Source organism: Typopeltis vanoorti, chromosome 17, assembly GCF_054136105.1.
Source record: "Typopeltis vanoorti isolate ZY-2024b chromosome 17, IOZ_Tvanoo_1.0, whole genome shotgun sequence".
Taxonomy (NCBI): Eukaryota; Metazoa; Arthropoda; class Arachnida; order Uropygi; family Thelyphonidae; genus Typopeltis; species Typopeltis vanoorti.
In genome coordinates, this window is record NC_143565.1 from 5,276,135 (window position 1) to 5,300,181 (window position 24,047).

Consider the following 24,047-nt stretch of genomic DNA (forward strand, 5'->3'; position numbering starts at 1 on the left):
ATCCAAAGAAAAGAAGACGGTTCCATTGCCACGTCTGTCTTTCACAAGCCTACATTCTCAGGTCGCTACATTCACAATTCTTCTGCTCATCATTCATCTCAGAAATCTAGCATTATTAAATCACTAGTTTCCAGAGCACACAAATTCTGCTCCTCTAAAGAATCTTTAAACCAGGAATTAGAAGTAATCAAAAATACAGCCATCCTAAATGGATATAATCCTAAAACAACTCAAAAAATTATCAGTCATTTCTCCACACATCAAATCAGACAGGAAGAAGTCCATAGGATTCCCATACCTTACGTCAAAGGCATCTCCGAACGTCTTTCTAAAATTATGAAGAAATACAATTTTGCCACTACAAACCTATGAACCAAATTTACAACTTCTTATCTTCTCCTAAGAACAAACTCTCACCTTTGATGTTGCCTGGCATTTATGAGATTCCATGCTCATGCAAATTGTCTTACTTTGGACAGACAGGTAGGTCTGTTCAGAAACGCATCTCGGAACATCAAGACCACATTTCGTCTTTTTAAACTGCAGAAATCTGGCCTCTCTCAACACGGAATTGAAAATCCAAACCATAGGATCCATTGGGAAAAGTCTAAACTTTTACATAGATCTTTATATAAACATGAACGTTTATACAAAGAAAGTTATGAAGCCCTACTACACAGACCAAACTTAAACCGCAACGACGTTTTTACTATTCCTAAAGTATGGGAAATTGTGTTAAATCATTTTTTTTTTTTTTTTTTTTTACTTCTGTAACATGTTACGCACGTTTAATGAGATTCTATTGTAATCATTCGTCCTAACTGTATGTTATTCCTAATATTGTTTTAAACTACTGTACTGATGATGTCTTAAGATGCTTAGGATGAAATATTTACAATTAAATAATTTTCACTGTGGTTATTACGCGTGTATCTTTTAATTATGATCGCACCATATTGATATTCAGCAATATCATATTGATTTATGCTTGTCTTATGTCTGTTTATAGACCAGACCCTACGAAATAAACTTAAACATCAAAGTTTATACACTGATTTTATTATTTGGTAGATATTGTTAACTTCATTTAAAGTTGGCCATTCTCTTTATGTGGAATGAATAATCACCTGTCATTAGTTTGACAGGTGATTATTTAATTGTTGACACTAAATTTGTCATTTAGCGTTAACAACAGTTTGGAAGGGAACTTCAAGAGCAGAAAGTGGCAATGCAAAAAATTGGTTTTGTTTAGTGTGTGTGTGTCTTTGGCAGTTCATAAATTCTTCGTCATCTGCCATGGAAGGTACAAAATTTATACTGCCTATAGATTTTTGTTATCTAGATGCAATTTAAGATTTTTCACAAGTATTTAATAGAAATCCTTGATTATCACTATGTTTATTCCCATGTGTGTTTGTGTGTATTAAAAATGATATCAGGATTGATATCATTTTTAACACTTTTTAAATACCGATTTAAACATTTTTAACATTTTTAAATACTGATTATGAAGACAGATGAAGAATATGTAGACTACAGACACTTGCAAACAGGCGAAAGAGGAGTGATCTGATTGAGACTTACAAACTTCTGAAAGGATTTCATTTGGAATTTTTCAATTTATGGAGGGTGGGGAAAGGACAAGAGGGCATCCTTGAAAGCTGAGAGTGAATGCTACTAAGAAGGGGGAGAACCAGATTTTTCTCTCATGGTGGTGTATAATTGGAATGAATTGCCATTGGATGTTGTCTGCAAGCAGTGTGAATGAATTCAAGGATAAGTATGATAGCTGGTGCATGTAGTATGTGGACTCCCTGGAGGTCTCTCTTAATAATCATAATATATTACACAAAAAATCTGTTATAAATTGTGTACAAATTGCAATATGTTTTCAGGAAAAGTTCTTCCTAAGGTTATAGTTAAGGAATTGATGTACAGTGCTTACAGAAAACTATGCAGAGAGACATTTCAGTATAGAATATGTCCACCCTGAACTGCAATGCAGCTCTCACAACATTGTACCATGCTTAGTACCAAGTGATTCAGGAGTTCTTGAGGCAAACTGGCCCACTCCTCCTCCTTCAGAGCAAGGATAAGGCTTTGTTTGTTTTCTGGAGAGAAATTTCAAGCAGCAGTCTCCCTATTGTATCCAAAACATGTTATGTTGGGGTTGAGATCTAGAGAGTACACTAGCCACTCAATTCATTTAATATCCTCGTTCTCCAGAAGTAGCGCCACTGCTCGTGTACAATTTGGTGTGATATTGTCATCCATGAAAATGAATTTTTCACTTACAGCACCATGAAACAATATAACGTAATGTTGAAGAACTTCTTTGCAATATTGTTCTCCAGTCGTAGTTCCTTTTTTCCAGTACTTCTAGCTCAGTGCATCCGTTAAGTGTAATGCCTCCCAACACTGTGATCCCAGCACCTCCATATTTGTTTGTTTCAAGAACATTCTCATTAAGCAGTACCACTTTCATGTCACATCACGTGTCATCTAGAATTGGAGACTTTGAGTGTATTAGGCCTACTTTTTGCAAATGTCTTGCTACAGCTTGTGAGATATCCACGTACCTGTGCTGGAATTCGCTGACCTGCTGTGATGCGTTGATTATGTTTGGCCGTTGTGACCAAAAATTTGTCTTCATGCTCCATGGTAGAGCAAGGACAACCTTGGCAAATGTCTGGAGCATGTTCCATTGGTTTGAAATGCTGCCCAAAGCCTGGATACATACAATGCTATGTGAAATTCCAAACTCCCTTGCAATATCTGTAATTCTGAAGTTTCTTCAAGCTTTACAATAATTCTTCTCCACATGAAATTATCTAGATGATGTCTTTGAGTGTCATTACAGGGTTCAATTTTGCAATTGTATTGCTTCATGAAAAAAGCTTCTTTCAAACACAATTCACTTAGTGCAGCCTTTTATCCTGTTGAGTGCTACCATGCAACCCATGTGCACACAATTCAAAAATTTGGATGTGTACTAGCTTTCTACTTGAAATCGTCAGTAATACAAATTGCTACAAGCTGATTCGTCTGAAAATTTGTGGTTAAAATTATCAGCAATAGTGTTTGTCCTTTTTGGACAGCAGTGTGTGTGTGTGTAACAAATAACATGTAACAAATATGCTTGCCTACGTACTTATACATTATACAACATTATACTTGTATAATGTTGACTCTCTGGCAAGCTTGCAGGGAGACTAAAGAAGAAGTGATTTGCCATGAATTGGCTATAGTGAAAATTGACTGAAGCAACAGTGCCATTAAAATAGCAGTGTTTTGTATAGGAATGTCTCACTTTATAATAATGGTCATTGGAAAGTAGATAACTTGTTTCCATGTGAGTGCCAACATTCAACAAGTTTATAAGGTGTTTTTTTTTTTTTATTTCCTTGTTTTCTGGTTATTCATCAAATATTATTTTATCTTTTGTATTGTAAACATAAATAATATGCGTAAATTTTGCAAGGATATCTAACAAAGATGTATTAAATGATTGAAGTAATTTTGCTCCTCTTAAAAGTAATCCTACAAAGAGTATTATTTTAGCAAAGAAATTAAAAGTGGAAGCAAATCACCTGCATTTTGTCATAGAAGTATCAGATGGTGAATCAGAACTAATTTCATTATTTTTTGTTATTTGTAAAACTGATGTTTAACAAAATATAGTAATTCATATTCATCAAGATAATATTATCAATTATTTTCTTTTACGTAATCAGAAATTGAGATTTTAATTATATTGCAGGGTGTTGTTCAAGTGCAAGTTCCAGGCCTTAATCTGGTTGGTGGTGCAGGACCTGCAACTGAGGTTCTTTGTTTGATGAATATGATCATGCCAGAAGAACTTAAGGATGATGAAGAATATGAAGGTACATATATGTTTTGGAAACTACAGTCGCTTTTTTTAAAAAAACTGATATGTAAAATAACATGACTTTGTACATTAAAATTATTTATACTCTTGTTGGTAAGCCTGATGAAAGTGGCCGTTTTCCTTGTGTATTGCCATTTTTAATGGACAATGGTAGTGTCTACATGGAATTATTGAAAAGGGAACATACCTAAATTCATTCAGCTTTTATTGAAAAATTCTAAAATTTTCTTGTGTATAACTGCTTGCTATTTTTTTTTTTTTTGTGAGCTTGGTAGACTATATAGATAGATCATCATCTATTTCCTGATATATATCCTCAAGGGATCTACAAGCTACCATGAGAGTACTACATAATTAAATTTACATTTTTTACTAATCTGCTTTCAACAATTTTTCAGGCAGTGCCTCAGCTGGCATGAAATCTCATCATGTTGTACCATCATCTGTATTTCTGGTTTAAGCCAATAGAGAGTACAATTTGTTGGCTAAGTTCTAAATTGCCAGTTCATTCTCGTTTATTTGGTACTCAGTGAACATCTACTAATAGGTTGCATCATGCGAAGGTGAATGGACATTAGGTCAGAAATCTCAGTTAGTTCTCTGCATTCCTTAAATGGGAGGAGATCTCCACATCACCTTTATCTGGTTTTGCACTTATACAGTCCTTGACTAGTTCAGAAACTGTCTGAAAAAAAAAGTCTAAGAAATGTTCCTCTGCTGATCTAGTATCATGGATTTCCATGATAGATTAGCCATTTCAATATTTTTGAAATGATTAACTCTTAGGATTCAGGTGCAACCAACAGAACCAAAGTTTGGGTGTGATAATATTGTTCAACCAAACTTGGAAATTTCATGAAGAGTTTGGCATTAGTTTATTTCTGATTTCAGATTAGACATCTCACCTTGATTTCAAAAATCTCTCAAAATAATACCTTAACTGTTTCATTGTTGGGATTGATGCTATTCTGATTCATAATGATACTCTTTCTTTTAAGGTTACATGGTGAACAGCATTCATATTTACGGATTTAGGGACACAAAACACCGTGTTGAAATGATTATTTTACATATTATTAATAAAATAACAATTGATGTTTCAACCCTTGTATTGAAGTCATCATCAGAAAAATACGTGTGTATATGAAAACAAGCTACGTGCTCTTGCACTCTACAAAGGTAAATTGAATCTATGCTGTTAATTGATCTTTTACTTAGCCTGACCCCTAGTGGTAAAAAAAAAACAAAAAATGTAGAAAGTAGGGGGGAAAAAACGCAATAGACCCTACTAAAGTCCTCCCGTACTAAGCTTTTCTTCAGGTCTTGTACAGTTCAGGTTGCTATTGAATGTTTTTTTTTTAAAAAAAACTTCAAGTCATCTTGTATTGAGATTTTTCTTTGGCTTGTTCCGGTTGCAAATGGGTCCTCCACATTCTTGGAATGGTTAGACCGTCATTTTTGTTCATTAATCATTGTTTGTGATATGGACTAATCTTCTTCCAGGTATATTCTCCTGATTTATTTTTGATGACTTGCCTTCTGACATCAATAATTTTTGATTAATTTACACAAGTTTTTCTTCGTCTGTGGTGCCATATGTAATGCAAATTGCATATCCATTGTTAAAAACCAGCCACAAAAAATTAAACAGTGTTAAATTCTGCTCATTAACCTCTTCCTGAATATCCTCCTATGCTGCTTCCTTTCACCATATCCTATGCACTGCTGTCATGGATCCAGCCACTTTCTGAGTTAGCCATAACTCCATCTCTCTCTGGTTACCTTGCTTAATTGAAAATTTACATGCTTAGCCACTCTTCCAGATTAGTTTTGCATACTTCCCCTTTCCATTCTTAGGCAGAATGGCTACCTCGACTATGAATACAAATCCTCTGATGTTTTCACCAACTCCAGCACTTTCACATGTGCTGTTTTAAGTAGCTGGTCATAAGTCAGCAATTTAAATAGCATTATTTCTTAATTTCCAAATAAATTCCCTTCCTTTCCCCTCTCCCAATAATGATTGATTACTTTGCACTTATACCGATTTTCTGGTGCATGCCAGACCAATTATTCTTTCCTCTTCCCTTGACCTACAGAATGAACAGATTAAAAAAATATAATCTGTTCATCTTGTTGTCTACTATTGAAACTAAATACCTAAAATGCAATGCCTCTGCCTTTTTGTTGAATTCTTTTGAGTCATGTTGTGTTCATCATCAATATCTCCCATCCTGTTTTTTATATCTTCCCCAACAGTTCTTATTCTCCTTACATTCTGTCCCTATATCATCACTCAACCAATATCAGAAACTCTCTCCCCTGTCATTTTTCTTATTTCTAATGGTTCTAGCATTATACATAAATTGCTGTATCTCTGTTTTTGTGCCCACAACTACAATACTAGAATAAAAATAATATTAAAACAATTGATGCAACTACAAGAAAGAACGTATCTTAAAATCCTTTTAACCCCCATGTTTCATCATTTAATCATTTGTTCTTTTTCTTTTACGATATATTAAGAAGACAAAATAAATTTTTGTTCTAGGTGTTTATCAAAACTTTCCATACCCATCCCCTCATACTCATGTATCTTGTGTTAACTGTCCCATTCATATTTGAGATTTCAAATATGAATGGGACAGTTAACAACTATAATCAGCATTTGATCACTTTCAGTCTCATATTTGCTAATTCTCCCTCAGTTATAACCTTTTTGTGTGTTCCAGCACAACTGAATTTACTTTTTTTTTGATATGGTACATATCACTTATGCGTTACACACTTTCTCAATTGTTTTTGATTCTTTTTATTCTTTCCTAGTAAACTATGAAAACAAGAGCCATGGGAAGATTTTGAAAACAGTATAGAAAAATATTTTGAAACGGAGGCATAATGTTATAGTGGAATGCTCACTTTTAACAACCTACTAAAAAAAACCTAAAGATAATTCACTGTAGCAAGCTATCCACTATAATAAACTTTTCCCATGTGCTTATGAATTTGCTACAGTGCGAGTCAGCAATATCAAAACATTCGGTTGAAGACTAATAATGAGATATTAACTGCATCACTCATATCTGTTATGCCTCATGAATATATTTCACCATAAAAGGTTGAGTATTTATGTGCAAGGATAATCCTGTGTAATACTTAAACTTAATTTTCATTGTCAGTTTCAATAATTGCATGGTGTGGATTTGTAGAACAATTAACCCTACATATTTTATTAGTTGCCTGAGCGAAGAAACATCTTAATTCCCCATCCCCGGGGAATTAAGATGTTTCCGGGCAACGCCCCAGCTGGCATGAAATTTTGTCATGTTGTACCATCATTTTGTATATTGGTTTAAGCCAATAAGAATACAATTTGGTCGGCTAAATCCCAAATTTCCAGCCCATCCTCGTTCGTTCAGTATCCAGGATACCCAACAGGGTGCACCACGAGAAGGTGAGGATTGGACATTAGGTCAGAAGCCCTGGTCGGTTCTCTGCATTCCTTTAAAGGTTATGCAGAGGTCTCCTCTCAGTTATACAGCTTTGACCCTTAAGTCAAAGTACCTTTTTTTTTTTTTTTTTTTTTTTTTTTTTTTTTTTTTTTTTTTTTTTTTAGAGAAATGCATAAGAGAAATATTTAAAAAAAAAAAAAAATAGAGAAATGCATAAGAGGAATACTAAAAATAAAACATCAAAAAAAATAAAAGTAGAAGAAATAAATAGATATCTGAGTTTGGGTTTAATATGGTGTGTTGAATAGCTGCTGCACAGGTTTTTAATGAATTTATAATGATCAGAGGAATTGCTAATGCCAATTTTCATAAACAGTGACTTCAGAAATATTTGGAAATGCAGACAGTAGAAACTGAATGTTTGTGTGAGAGAGTTGATAAATTGGTGCATGATGAGTTATTAACCCCATTTGTTTTTTCTTTTCTACTAAGTTAGATATTTTGGGATGGATCATCCCAAAATACAGTGGCATTCACTGATTGGGCAGAATTGTGATTTCTATAGAGTTAAGAGTTGTTCAGAGATAATGCCTTGAATGAAAGAGGAAACTTAATTTGTTCATCATCGTCAATTTCCTGATATGTAGCCCCAAGGGATGTTCAGATTACTATGCAGCACTACATTATTATTAATCTATCAACAATTTTCCTCCAAATCAACTATTACTTGTGAGCACCCCAATATTGTCATATCTAACATTCCATGTTCTGAGGCACTTCTGATCGAATCAATCCACCTACACCTTGGTCTTCCTCTGGGTCTCTTTCCTGCCATCTTAGCATCAAACACCTGCTTTGCTAACCTTTCTTCACCCATTCTATTTAAGTACCCATATATACCACCTTAGATTAGCTCTGCTGACACATTCTTGAATGCTACTGATAAGTTCCTTCCTAATATCTTCATTTTTAATATGATTCTGTGATTAATGCCATTGGTTCACTCTCCTAATTTTTCTCAGAACCCTCATCTGTGGTTTTTAGTGTTTGGTTAAGTGCTTTATTTCTAACCCAACTCTCAGATCTATAAAACTGGTTTAAACACTGTTTTGTATACTACTAGTTTGGTGTTTTTGCTAATTTCTCTTACTCCATATAAAATTTATTCCGCTGGTTACTTACCCACCATACCAGCTTTGCTTATTCTGTTGTCTATTTCCAGATTTAAACTTCACTATAAACTGTCTAAATAGCTGAAATATTTTACTTGTTCTATAGGATCTCCATTCAGATTACAGCTGAAGTTTTCTATGCTCCTGCCTCTTTTCCTAGTTTTGGTCTTTTTATTCCTGCTTTTTATGACAAATTTGTTACAGCTGTTATTCAATTTAGTTAGTGAATCCTGGAGACTTACATTTGACACTAAGATGCTTTTAGGAGTACAGCATCATCTGCATCATCTATATTGAACATCTCCAATTCTAATTCCAGGCTTCATGCCACTTTCTTTCATAGTGTGCTCCATATAGGTGATGAATAGGAGTAGAGATAATGTGCATCCTTGTCTTATTCCTGACTTTACATCAAACAATCTTCGTGTATTTCCTTCAATTCTAACTGCTGACTGATAACTTAAATATAGACCATGGATTGCCCTGCATAATGTTCCATTCACCCCATATAATTGTAGTGTTTTGAAATCTTTTCTCTGGGCACTTTGTCGTATGCCTTTTCCAGATCTATAAAGCTTATTTATAGATTTATAGAATTCGACCTTCTGACCAAGGTCGAATTCCACTGCAAAACTTTTATACTGCCGTACGTAAGCATTTCTGGTCAAATATCATCTACTCCAGCTGCCTTTCAACATTTCAAGTTTTTGATGATGTTCAAGGCTACCTAAGTATTGATATGCATTCCTCTTGAAAGTAATAGAACTATTGATTTGGTTCTATCACTGTTGATTCATTTAACAATCTTTCAAAGTAATTACTCCAGCCATCTAGGATATCCTTATCTTCAGTTTTCATCTCGCCTTTATCATCTTTGATTCCTTTTACAGTACTTTTTCCTCCATTTCTAAGTTTCTTCAAATAGCCTGGAACATTTTGCCACCTTCCTGATATTTTTTATATTCTTACCAAAGTCTTCCAATGACTTTTGTTTAGCTACTTTTACACACAGTTTACTCACTGTTACATTTTTCTCTGTATTCTTTTAGGGCATTTGCTAGGAACTTTAGTAGACTTTCTTCTTTTCCAGTACTACTGCTTTAACTTCCTGTGTCCACCATGGTGTTCTTATTTTTTTTATCCTTGCAGACAACTTCACCACATACCTCCTAGCTGAATCAACGTCTTCTTCAGAGTTTGCCACTGAGATTCCAAAGTTTGGTTCTTGCTTTCAATTTGTTTCATTTTTCTTCAGTAATGTTGTTATAGTCGAATCTGCAATATACTTGTAAAAAGTTGCTCGACTTTCATTCTTTTTAAAACTTAGTTTTGTGGATGAGGAAATTAAGAACAGGTGATATCAGTTAATATGTTTGTCAAGAAAGTTGGAGTTACAGCTATCCTAAGAAGAAAGACTCACATGGACTGGGAGAGATTTGAGTGTTGTCAAAAGTAAGATTTAGAAGCACAGGTTTTTGTCAATTAAAATGAACATTTTTCTGAATCCAAACCATTGAAGAATAATTTGGAATCAGAATTTAGGATTGTAGAAATTGATTTTCTGGAAGTTTTAGTGAATTTATGTAGTACATATATATAGTGCAAGACTTGTCAAGTGAAAAAAAGAAAACAAGCCAACAAAACTGTGTTGGATTTGAAGTAGCAATCATTAATGTTCATCATCATCAAATTCCTGCTATGTACCCTCAAGGGGTGTACAGGATATGACAGTACTACATGAAAAAATTACATCATTACTAACTTCCTATCTACAATTTTCCTCCAAATCAGTCTGTTACTTGTCAAGACTCCAACATTATCAGACCTTATATTTCTATCGTCTAAGGCACTTTGTACCGTATCAATCCACCTATATCTTGGTCTTCCTCTGGGTGGTTTTGCTGCCAGCCTGGCAGAGAACACTTGTTTTGCTAATCTTTCCTCTCCCATTCTATTTAAGTGACCATACCATCCGAGATTAGCTCTGCTAATGCATTCCTGGATGCTGACAATGTCAAGTTCTTTCCTAATATCCTCATTTTTAATATGATATTGCCATTGATGCCATCTGTTCACGCCTCTAATCTTTCTCAGGACTCTCATATCTGCGGTCTCTAGTCTTTGGTCAAGTGTTTTACTTCTGACCCAGCTCTCAGATCCATAAGTTAAAACTGTTTTGAACACTGTCTTGTATACAGCTAATTTAGTGTTCCGACTAATTTCTCTCTTATTCCATATGAATTTATTCAATTGACTTCCCACCATACCAGCTTTGCTGATTCTGTTGTCTATTTATATATTTAATTTACCATCTTCAGTAAAAATTGTGCCTAACTAGCTGAAATGTTTTACTTGTTCCACAGGTTCTCCATTCACAACACAGTTGACATTTTCAATGATTCTGCCTATTTTCATTGTCTTTGTCTTTTTATTGCTGACCTTCATACCATATCTATTACAACAGCTATTCAATTTAGTCAGAGAATCTTGCAGACTTGTAGCAGATTTATTTAGAAGTATAACATCATCCACATAAAGCAAAGAGCTGACATTAACATCTCCAATTTTGATATCATGTTTAATACCACTTTCCTTCATAATGTGATCCATATAGATAATGAATAACAGATAATGTACATCCTTGTCTCACACCAGATTTAACATTAAACCATCTTCCTGTACTTCCTTCAATTCTAACTGCTGACTTACAACTCAAATAAAGACTAAGTATTGCTTGATATAATGCCCCATTGACACCATATAACTGCAGTGTATTGAATAGCTTCTCTCTTGGTACCTTGTCATATGCCTTTTCCAAATCGACAAAACTTAAATACAGATCTTTGTTATATTCCCATGCTTTCTCGACTATTTGTCGTAAAGTGAAAATTTGATCCTGACAGCCTCTATTTGGCCTGAATCCAGCTTGTTCTTCACCAAGCTTTTCTTCCACAATTCTTCTCAACCGTTTCTCAAGTATACCTGCATAGATCTTGCCATGAACACGCAGTAGGGAAATACCTCTGAAATTCTCACATTTAGTTTTATTTCCCTTTTTATATATGGGTACTATGAGAGCTCTACTCCAATCATCGGGAATTCGTCCCTCTGTCCAGACTTTCTGAACTATGCAGTGCAGCCACTGTAAGACTTTTATACCACCATACTTCAGCATTTCTGGTCGAATATCATCTACTCCTGCTGCCTTTCCACATTTCAAGCCTTTGATGGCTTTTTCTACTTCAAGTATGGATATGTATTCCTGACTGCATGCCTGGTCAGTGTTTTTTATCACTGTGCTGTCATCACTGCTTGTTTCATTTAGCAGTTTTTCAAAGTAATTACTCCATACTTGAAGGATATCTTTTTCTTCCGTTTTCACGTCACCTTTATCATCTCTAACTCGTTTTACAGCACTCTTTCCTCCATTCCTAAGCTTCTTCAACAACCTCCAGAATATTTTGCCACCTTCTTGATATTTATTTTCTATATTCTTGCCAAAGTCCTCCCATGACTTTTGTTTAGCTAGTTTTACGCACTGTTTAGCTTTCTTACATTTGTCTGTATTCTGTAAGAGTAAAAGCTGACTTATTTGCCAGGAACTTTTGATATGCTTTCTTCATTTCCTTCACTGCCTCTTTAACTTCCTGTGTCCACCAGGGAGTTCTGATTTTTTTATCCTTGCACACAACCTCACCACATGCCTCTCTGGCAGAATCAATCAATGTTTTCTTCAGAGTTTGCCACTGAATCTCCAAGGTTTGATTCCCGTTCTCAAACTCCTTCATTTTCTTTTCAATAATCTTTCTGTATTTTAGTCTACAGTTCACATCTGAGAGCTGCTCAACTTTTATTCGCTTTAAAACTTTCTTACATGTTATTCTTTTCAATATGAAATTCAATTTTATCCTGCTCAAGACTAAATAGTGATCACTTCCAATTTCAAATCCTCTGTACACTCTGGTGTCCTGCACCAGGGAGAAAACATCACTATCAACAATAACATAGTCAATGAGACTTTTCTTATTCCTAGCCTCTTCTCTCCATGTGAATTTGTGCACATTTTTATGTTGGAACATGGTGTTAGTAATAACCAGTCCATGTCCTGAGCAGAAATCCAACAGATATTTGCCATTATTATTAGCTTTGCTCTTTTCTCCAAATTTTCCCAAAATATTTTTGTATATCTCACAATCATTTCCTACTCTGCTATTTAGATCCCCAACAAGGACCAACTTTTCCTTTTTCATTGTGTTAGTTGCTTTTTCTAGAGCGTCAAAAAATTCCTCCACTTCTACCTTAGTAGAACCTTCTGTGGGACCATAGGCACAAATAAGTCTCATTGTCCAGTTCCCCATTCTCATATTTGCCCACATTACTCTACTTGAGACTGACTGCCATTCAAGAAGATTAGCCTCGTATTTTGTGTTGAATACTATGGCTACTCCTTCTTTTCCTTGATTGTCATTGCCTGAATATAACATTTTGTATTTATTGCTTAGAAAGATCTCACCAGTTTTGGTCTTTTTTGTTTCAGTCACCCCTATTATGTCGATCTGGTACTTATCTAATTGCTCAGCTAGCTCCATTTCTTTGCCATTCAGGCTTCTTACGTTGATAGTACCGATCTTTAACTCTGGTGATGTTGAGTTGGTGTTTGTTTTCAGATTTGTTCCAGTAGCTGACTTTTCACTGTTTGCCCTGGTTCCCTGGCGAAAACAACGGGGGCCTTGTTTAACCGGGCGACGCCCCGGCCAGCATGAAATTTTGTCATGTTGTACCATCATTTTTTATTTTGGTTTAACCAATAAGAATACAATTTGGTCGGCTAAATCCCAAATTGCCAGCCCATCCTCGTTCGTTCAGTATCAAAGTAGATACCCAACAGGGTGCACCACGAGAAGGTGAGGATTGGATATTAGGTCAGAAGCCCTGGTCGGTTCTCCGCATTCCTTTAAAGTCTATGTGGAAGTATCCTCTCAGTTATACAGCTTTGATCCTTAAGCACCCCATCATTAATGTTTAGAAGGAAAATAAGTTTAAAGAACCAGAGCCTTTGGAACTCTAAACGTTAGAATTTGAAGATAAAGAAAAATCCATCCACCATCATGAGAGGAAGCTGGCAACCCAGTTTCAGAAATTATACTTGCCAAGAAATTATATTGTATTTTCTGCCTGGTCGGCCAAGTGGTTAGCATATCCGCTCCCCAGCCAAAAGGCTGTGGGTTCGAATCCTGCTGTAGGCATGGATTTTTGTGATTGTCTTTGAAAATGCTAGTGGTGGTGGGTGGTAAATGCTGTTGGTGTAGATGATGATGATGGTAGCTGCAGTTCATTGTAGTTGGTGGATTGAGTGGTGGTGGTGGATTTGGATATGGACAGCTGTGCAAACAACTGTCCATATCCAAATAAGATGAGATTAATTACCATATCTTAGTTACAGGTTTATGGAAATCCATTACTTGGATATATGCTAGGTCGTTTAGAATTATATCTGATGCAAAGCAACTCAGGCTATGACGGCAGTATTTTTTAGTTATTATTGTTCATCATGTGTTCTGTTTATTGTGTGGAATGAAAAAACAGTTTCTTGGAGGAAATATCCTATCACTTGTTTGTGAGACCAGCTGGTTCCTACATTTGAAAAAAATTATTTACATACTAGATGAGATTCAAATTCTGGTGTTTCTCCAAAGAAATGCAATAGCAGTTAAAAATTCCTTCAATGTGTCTTAATTCATCATTATGTGAAATGTTTTCTTTTTTTAAAACCATTTTTGTATTTTCTTATATTTTTCAGCTGTATATTTGTTTATTTTCCAGATATTTTAGATGATATTCGTGAAGAGTGTAACAAGTATGGAGTTGTTAAAAGTTTAGAAATACCACGGCCCATTGAAGGCATTGATGTTCCAGGATGTGGTAAGGTAGGTCATCATAGAACAGAATCTATTTAATTCATTACATAAGTTGAACAAAAAAATCCAAATTATATGAACATTTTTCCACAGAGATAATAGTAATTCTGTTAATATATTTGCTGTTGCTCAGTTAGTGTAGACAAAAAGTTCCTTTGTTGCCTTGATTTGATTCCCATCTATGACATGAGGAACCTTCATCTGGTCTCTTTTGACTAAAGGTGAGTTAGCCGGTCTCATACGAAGGTAGGGGATTTTTCATCCCCCAGAACAGGCAGACACTGGCCTCGTGTACACTTGCATCTACATACATAAGATATATCTGGAATAAGGAGTAACAAGTGCCCCATGATTTGATGTCAGAGAGAGAGATCATTACTATATAAGAGGAAAACAAGTCCTGTGATACACCAGCAGTGATTGAAAATTCTGATGAAACCACCATAATAATCTGTAATAAACAATGGAGAGGAAGAATACTATATAATGGTAGTTCAGTAAGAGGGCCATGAGGCTTCTAGACTCAGTGAAGAAAATATCAAGAGCAACCATTTCAGTTTCTCCAAAGTTTTCAATAGACTGAGTCCAAAGGTAGGTAAGAGGTTTGCTATGAATGAAAATGGTGGAATCCATAGTGATAATTGTTGAGTCTTCAAGTAGTGAAGCAGTTTACTGTTGGTGACCTTACTTTTTTTGATAGCATTGAGGTCAGAGCAATAGGATGATAAATTAATGGTTGGGTTTTACCTCCCTTTTTTTTGGGAACCGGCTGGATAAAAGCTTGCTTCCAAGCTGTTGGGTGGATACCAGATGAGTATAACAGCTAGAAGAGATGATACAAGATGGCTGTAAGTTCTTGAGATATCCTAATCAAGGTTGTGAATGTTTTTCTAACCCTGATGGTATTGCTCCACATAAGAAAAGCACACTCAATATCTTTTGTACCATCAGGATGCACGAAGTGGAACCATGGAAGGGTAGAAGTTGAAATCCACACCTTAGTGAGGAACCAAAAAACTCAACTGCCATGTGGACAGGAGACAAGCTCAGTGCATTTGACCCCTTACATAGTCTGCTTTGGATTTGGTTTTTGTAGTTATGAGCTGAAATGTAAGCATGGTCAGAGACTGGAGTGTTTGGCTGAGCCATTGGTCATCTGAATTTTTTGCTTGGACTGCTTTGGCACTATTGTTGAGAACTAATGTTTGGGTAAGGATTGAGGATTTTGAGTGTAGTATGGAAAAAGCACTTATCACAATGAGGATAATTTCTGTTATTATATCAGAACATTACATAAAGGTAGTCTATTAGAACTGCTTTTATGTAATGGAACTACCTTTTCCTCTTTCCACTCCATTGGAACCTTGTCAGAGCTGAGACTGATTAAACAACTTTTCAGGAGCAGTTCTGTTGCAAAGATTAAACAACTTTGCAACAGAACTGCCAATTCTGTTGCACATTCTTATAACACACAGGCCAAGTTGCTGTCTTAGCTCATTTACCTCAGTTCTCACATCAGCAAATTCAAAATCTCCTTGCAAGTGATCACTTAGTAATTCACCTATTTCTCCTGCTTCTAGCATCTTCCTACCATCACATTGAAAGTTATCATTCTTACTTGCTACATAGTGGAAAAACTTAGATTTCTGTGCCCTTCTTAGTTAATTTTCTCTCATATGATTTAACCTTTCTTATCACATTAGTCACCACTCTTGCCTGCACTTTGTACTGCTCGTGAGTATACTAGATCACCTTTTCTATAGTCTATATTTTTTCCATAGCAACATAAAGCTGCTGCTTTATGTTGCTGTTCATGGTTTATCTTTCTGACCATGCTTCATGCACTACTGACACTCTTTTCTCGTGGCTTCTTGAGCCGTGGTACTGCTCCAAGATGTCCCCCAAGTCTCGTCATAATTATTGCTTTTGTAGTTCAACATAAACTCTCTCTTAACTGTGAATTCCACATGTTTAGCAACCTCTCAGAACAAGACTGCATGTTCACTTTCCCTGATCTGAGGCAGTCTACCTTGTTTATGGATACATCTTCTGATACTGTTACCAGATTTTTACCACTTAATGTATTACTTAATTGTCTCTTTCAACCAATTAAGTAGGGGCTTCATATAAATCAGATCTGGGTTGGTTGTCCAACTGTGTCACACAGACAAGAGCATACAAAAGAACATGCAGGTAGCTTATTATGTCTATATACGAATGGTAGGAGTATCAGAAACAAAAGGGTGAGAATTACCTTGGTGAATAGATTCACACCCCAGATTGTAGGCATTAGTGAGACCTGGCTATCAGAATCAGACATTCTAATTGGTATTGAGTGTAAAGGATACAGTATTTGTAGGAAGGATAGGAGAGGAGGGAGCATGCTGCTAATGATATCGGATGACTCGAAACCAGTTAGTGCTGAGACCTGCGATTGTAATACTAGTAACAGTTTTTCGTGTGGTGGTGAGTTTAAATGTTAGCTTTTAATTGAGTTTAAAACCTAACATCAGATGGCTTTAACCAGAATCTAACAAGATCAAATACATACTAGGGTGTTGTTACAGACCTGGCGGATCAATTGCTAGTGATGGAGAAATGCATCACCATATAAAGATGATGGGTGTGAAAAGAGTAATCATAATGGGGGACTTTAATTATCCAAACACTGATTGAGTAGCAGTAAAATTTCATGAGAAGAATGAAACTGAATTTAATGAGCTATTGCCAAGTAATTTCCTCAAGCATCATGTGACAGAAGGAACTTGAGGTAAAAGAGTGTTAGATTTGATTATAGTGCTAGAGGGTGTTTGAATTAAAGACATAACTTTTCTGCCTCTGGTTGGTGACAGTGATCGTACTCACTTGGGAAGTGGCTATGTTTAAAATGCTGAACTACAAAGCAGGAAATTATGACCAACTGAGGTTCAGTCCATGGGAAGCATTTAAAATATACTTGAATGATACAATATCAGAATGTTTCCCGAGAGATTCTTAAGAAAAGGATGATGTCCATTGCGAAAATTATAAGCAGCAACAGGCCAGAAGAGTTGCAAGTGTTGTATGAAAAGCTGAGTCTGAGTATGAAAAAAAAACTGGCACTGCAGGCTAAAGACAACTCCGAACAATTCTATTGATGTGCTCCAAGTAAAAGAAAGAAGGAATATGAAAGAATAACTACTGAATGCAGATGGTGTGAGGATGACAGGTGCAGAAGAGGTTGTTGAACTAGTGAGTACAACATTGAGCTCACTGCTACCTCTTCACTTGATGAAGAAACTCAGGTGTATGAGGAGGAGATATTAGAGCTGTCACAAACTGAATAAGAATTTAGCAATTGGGACTGATGGGATATCAGCATGGATGCTAAAAGAGTGTTGAGCTTAACTGGCTATATAATTTGAGTCTCAGAACAGGGAAGGCTCCACAGCAATGAAAAGAATGTATGGTAATTCCATTGCACAAGTGTGTTGCAAAGACTGATGTATCCAACTGTCGACAATCAGTATCTCAGAAGTGATGGTGAAGATTTTGGAAAGGTTGGTCAGGGCACTCATTCAGAAATGAGTTGAAAGTGAATCTCTACTTTGCAATGAACAGCATGGATTTACAAGGTCATATTTTAGCAACTTGTTCACATTCTATAATTATGTTACCATTGTGAACTAGACAAGGGGATTGGATTCACCATGATACTTTTGATTTTTGCTAAGGATTTTGACAGAATATAGCATGGAAGATTGTTGCATAAATTGGATAATATGGGATTGGATTATAAACTATTAGCATGGATAAGAGGATGGCTGATCAACATATATCAAACAGTGGTATATGGGGGAGGGGGGGCCAAGTGTCTACAAGATTTAAGGTAACCAGTGGTGTACCATAATGAACACTCCTTGGTCCACTATTATGCAATTTACATTAATGACATTGGGAAGGATTTGACAGGTGGCATACAACTATTTGGATGATTCAAAAACTTTCCAATCCAAGGGCATCAGTAACAGTGTTTAATGTGATTTACGGCATTTATGTATGTATGTAAAACATTCGATCCTCAGGATTGTCGAATGTTTTTCATGGACTACTTTTCCTATTTGAATTGGAAAAGCCATCTTAGCACATATACTTTTGTTTTGCTGATCATTTGAAATAAAACATAATCATCCTTAGTAGTAGTAGTAATGCTTATAATAATTTTATGTTATCTTTTATTAGGTTTTTGTGGAATTCAACTCTGTTCTTGATTGTCAGAAAGCTCAGCAGAACCTGACAGGACGCAAATTTGCCCATCGCATAGTGGTTACATCATACTTTGATCCTGATAAATATCATCGTAGAGAATTCTAATTTTTGACTGAGATGTGAATAGGATTTCGTGTCAAAATCTGTTTTGCACTTTTAGGTACTAGGAGCCTGCTCTATATATCAGATGAGTGATTCTTGCATAAATGTAAGAATGCGATACAGTTCAGAAAATCGAAATGGCATAAGTTGGTTCCACCTTATATGTTATAATATCACAATATTAAAAAGACACATTGACTGTAAAGAGTGTCAGACATATTTTGTATGTTAATTCTGTGAAACATTTACTCATCATTCTAGGTCTTTTGAGTTGTCTGAATGTATGTGTATAGCTGATGTCACTAAATACAATTACGGAAGTTTTACGCAACATGTATATCAAAAAAAAAAAAATATTTGTAATATCACCAATAAAAATTGTTCTTACCACTTTGCTTATTGTTTGTATCTTCATTCAATAATTTCAGAAAAAACATTTTCATGTGAACTGATGAATGTGCACCATTCATCAGTTCACATGAAACTGATGAATAGTGCACATTTTCATGTGCACTATTCATGTGATCTGATAATTATGTTTTATGATAGATTTAAGAAAATAATTTAAATGCCATAAGCCAACCAGTGCAGCTTGCATGGTGCATTGCCAACCAATTGGCAACTCCAGTTTCAAATCTTCAAAATTCGAGCCATCAGAATTAAAGGAGAACCGGCCTATCAGTCCGGAATGGGGGGGGGGGGGGGGGCTTTCGAGTCTTCAGAATTCAAGGAGAACCGGCCTACCTGTCCAGAACTCAGGGAGGAGAGACCTCCCTCCCCCAGTATACATATATACATATATACATATATTATTATATTTATTTAAGGATGCTTCTTTGGGGAAAGGTTTTATGGGAAACAGGTGGGAGAGCGTTAATGGGGTGTGAGCTGTTTCGATCATGATATTGTCATTGGAACATTTCTGAATATGTGTAGGGCTATGTCATTACGGCTTGGTGTATCTGCTTTGGCGGAGCTTTTGTTATCGCTTATTGGTTGGAGTCGTGACCTAATTTTTATGTTGTGGAGCTTCCAATACTCGGAAATTAGGTAGGGTCAGTAGATGTTGAGTTTTCGTCACATTTTATGGCAGTTGTTTCCGATATTCTAAGCATTGTTTCATTGTCTTGTTTGTCAATTTGTGGGGTATGTTTCTGTTCAAAGGTGAGCTGCTATTTCTGTCTTCTCTGTATTCTATTTTTCTTTTTAATGTTGCAGTTTTTTGTGTTTAAATGTTCTGGAATAAGGGTGTTACAGTCACGGAAGTATTCTTGTAGTCCAGTCCATAAAGACCTGATGGTAGAACCCGTGTAGGTGAAAAAGCCAATGTATTTAAAATAAGGGACACACCTAAACGAAAACAGGCAAAAATAGCCGTAAAAATAAACTTATATATTGATGTTTGCAACATTTCATTACAAAACAATAATACATCACAGACACTGAAATATAGCCTGTGGTACTCCTTTGCCTCCAAACTTCCTGAATTCTATAGAAATGCCATTATAAAGTTTACACAATGTTGGAAGAGCATTATTGATTCAAATGGAGAATATGCATGAGTGATTCTGTAAGTTTCCAGCCTCACTAACTTTTGGAGGTGATAGAAAACAACTGTCACTTTTCAACATAATCTCCCTTTACTTCAACACACTTGCATATTTGAAATAACATATCTATGCCCTTGAAAAAATAATTAGTACTTCTGGCTGCACACTTTTTTGCATATTTGAATTAACATTTCTATACCCTTGAAAAAATAGTCAGTACTTCTGTCTGCAAAATGGCCTAAAACTGCATCTTTCACTTCGTTGTCATCTTCAAATTTTCTTCCTCAATGATCTTCAGTTTCGGGAAGGGTAGTAGTCACTGGGTGCTAGATCTGAGCTGTAAGGTGGGTATTCAATCTCCTGGAAGCCACAGTCCACTGCAGCCTTCAGCAATAGCCACATCGACTGGAGCATTGTCATGAAGCAGGCGAACACCATGACTCAGCATTCCTCATCTCTTCTCCTTTATGGCATCATGCTGTTTGTGCATGAGTGAATGATAATATTCTGCATTAACAGTGGTATTTCTTTCCTTGAAGTCAATCAAGAGAATTCTCTAGCAATCCCAAAAGATTGTTGACATGCTCTTCATGGTGGGTGACCTTCACTTTTCTCTGTAGTGCTCCTGGTTTGTACCACTCCATAGGTTCCCTTTTGGAAAGAGGGTCATAATAAAGGGACCATGGTTTCATCCCAACTGACGAGTCCAGCACTTCTCTCCGATTCCCTTGGAAAGCTCTAAAAACTTGCATGAACAAGTCACACAATGTTCCTGAATTGAGAGAAGTCGGGGCTCTCATCTTGCACTGACCTTCATGTGAAGCTTCTCATGAATGGTGTTGCTGCAGATTTCTATAACAGTCATCAAAAGACGGCTGTTATAGAAAACCCCCAACCTTGCTGAGATTTCTTGCTTCAGCCGTCTGTCATTGAACAGTTCCTCCTCAACAAGAGACATTTTCCTCAGTCATCACTTCCATAGTCCAACCATCACAAGGATCATCTTTGATGCTCTCTTCCTAGCTGAAACTGTTTAGCCTATTCCTTCATGGTGGAATATGAAGGAGAAGCTTCCCCATAAACACCATCCGATTGCTGTTTGATAGCACTTATAGAAAGGCCTTCTTTGGTGAAAAACTTCATCACATCACAGTACTCAATTTTTAATTTACAGCCACATGTTAGTCAAACGAGTGCCTCCAACTGAATGACGCAGGTAGCGAGTTGAAACGTACACTAAGCTCCCCCATTGATGGTGCTGTCTGTCACTCACAGCTTTTTAAAATTGGCATGAATTTTGTATGTCAGGCCAGAAACCTTTGGTACCTACCTCATATACTTGATTAAATTAGCAAGTGATTCATTTTTTATATCCTTTCAAAATTTAATGATGAAAACGACATTACTTTTGGGATGATCTGATACCTCTGGTAATACATTCCTGAATGCTAACAATGTCAACTTCTTTACTAATATCTTCATTTTAATATGATAGTCGGTTGCTGTCTGTTCACTCTTTTTAATGTCTGTGGTCTAGTATAGTCTTTCATCAAGTGTTATATTTCAGAATGGGTTCTCAGATCCATAAATAATAGCTAATTTAGTATTGACTAAATTTCTTTCTTATTCCATATATATGAATTGTTGACTTCCTACCATACCAGCTTTTCTAATTCTGTTGTCTGTTTCTAAATTTCATTTATCATCTTCACTAAAAATTGTGCCTGAATATCTGAAATGTTTTACCTGCTATGTAGGTTCAGGATGCAATTGATTTCTTTCAGTTTTTCTGTCTATTTTCATTATCTTTGTCTTTTTATTGCTGATTTTCATACCGGATTTATTACAACAGTTATTCAATTTAGTTAGAGAATCCTGCGGCCTTGTATTGTATTGTATTTAGGAGAATTTCATTCGTTAGTGTTTTGTCTCTTGACAGGTCCAACAGTAACATTAAGTATCTTATCTCTGCAAATTATCTTCCTCCAATTTCCTCTCTTGCTTCCTCCTTCATTTCTTGATATCCTCTTGTGTCCATTATATCATCAAGCATCAATTTTCTCTTCTATCATTCTTTTCAATATGCTGTCTCCTCTTAATACATGTTCTATCCAATTATGCTTTCTTTGTCTTATGGTCTTTAGCAAATTCCTTTCTTCTTCAACTCTAATACTTTTTTATTGGTAATTTTTTCAGTCCACTTTAATTTCTCCATAACCACATTTCAAATGCCTCCGACATTTTAGCTTCTTTTTTCCCAATTGTCCATGTTTCCAATCCATATAAAGTTATACTCCAAATATAACACTTAATAAGCCTTTTCTTTAAATTTTTATTCATTTTATTAATAAACAAATTTTTCTTACTTTAAAATGCATATTTTCCTTTGTTAATTTTTTTTTTTCTCTTTTATTTCCATGTCACATTTTCTTGTATTATACTACCAAGGTATTTGTATAGTCTCACTTGTTCTACATTTTCTCCATTCATCACCTCAACACTTCCTTGAGATTCTTATCACTTATTTTCTTTGTGTTAATTCTCATACCAATATTTTGCATATACGTTCAAGTTTTTTCGTTAGATGCTGTAGTTCATCTTCAGTATTATTGCTTGATCATTGCAAATTTAATATTTTGTATTGTTCTTCCTCCAATAGTTATTCCTCTTTTCTCTTTGTCAAATTCTTTTATTATTTCTTATGCAAATATATTGAAGAGTGTCAGTGACAGGCAGCATCCTTGGTTTAAGCCTCTTCCAATCATTTTTTTTTTTAGTTTTACCCACTTTTGTCTTTATTATGGCAGTCTGGTTCATATATAATTCAACTAATAACCTTTGGTCACTACAATCTAATCCTATTATACGTAACACTTCCATTAGCTTTTCCCATTTCACCATGTCAGACACTTTTTGCAAGGTCGATGAGACAAACTTTTTTTATTCTTTATATTCCTTTCGCATATGGTCTTCATTACTCCAATTGCATCTCTAGTTCCTCTGTCTTTTCTAAATCCAAACTAATCATCCCCCAGAAAATATTCCACTCTATTATAGTCATTGATTTAATGTTCTTAGCAGTACCTATGCGATAGTATGCTTATAGTTCTATAGTCACTACACTTAGTAGGAATGCTTTTCTTTTCAATCAGTATAAAAATACTCCCTCTAAAATCTTTGGGCCATTCTCCTGTTTTATAAATGAGGTCGCATGGTTTCCATGTTTCTGTTATACATTTGTCCTCCAGTTGTTTTAGGATTTAACTAGGTATTCCATTCACTCCTTCCATCTTTTCACTTTTTGATTCCTTAATTGCTGCTTCTGCTTCACTCTTTAGTATTTCAGGACCTCTATCTTTTGTTGATATTTCACTTTGCTCTTCTAACTCTTTCTCTGGTCTTACTTTTTTTGCACAAATTTATTCAATGTATTCCTTCACCTTGGATTTCAATATCATAAATGAATTTTCCTTATCTCTAATGGCAGATTTCTTATGCTTTTCTTTTTAATATTTGTAACTTCTTTTGCTTTTTCACTTTTTATCATATCGTCCCCTTTTATCCATTTCTTCAATTACTTTACATTCTTCTTTTGATCATTCCTCTCTTGCTTTATCAGTTCAGTTCATTGTTTAATACTTTGTTTTCTCTTCAGTGTTTACATTTTTCCATCTTTCTTCCTCCATTTTTCTTGTCATTTCATTTGTAATCCATTG

General features: G+C 35.5%; 1 protein-coding gene across 3 annotated transcripts in view; it reads left to right on the forward strand.

Moving 5' to 3' along the window:
• Nucleotides 1-19,175, forward strand: part of U2af50 (U2 small nuclear riboprotein auxiliary factor 50) — a 154,684-nt gene extending 135,509 nt beyond the window's left edge. For all 3 annotated transcript variants that reach the window (XM_090407544.1, XM_090407545.1, XM_090407546.1), the window contains 3 exons: nt 3,761-3,884; nt 14,337-14,440; nt 18,653-19,175. In XM_090407544.1, the coding sequence (XP_090263670.1) occupies nt 3,761-3,884; nt 14,337-14,440; nt 18,653-18,784 (360 nt within the window). In that variant the 3' untranslated portion in view covers nt 18,785-19,175. The remainder of the gene's footprint in view (nt 1-3,760; nt 3,885-14,336; nt 14,441-18,652) is intronic.
• The last annotated feature ends 4,872 nt before the right edge of the window (nt 19,176-24,047 follow it).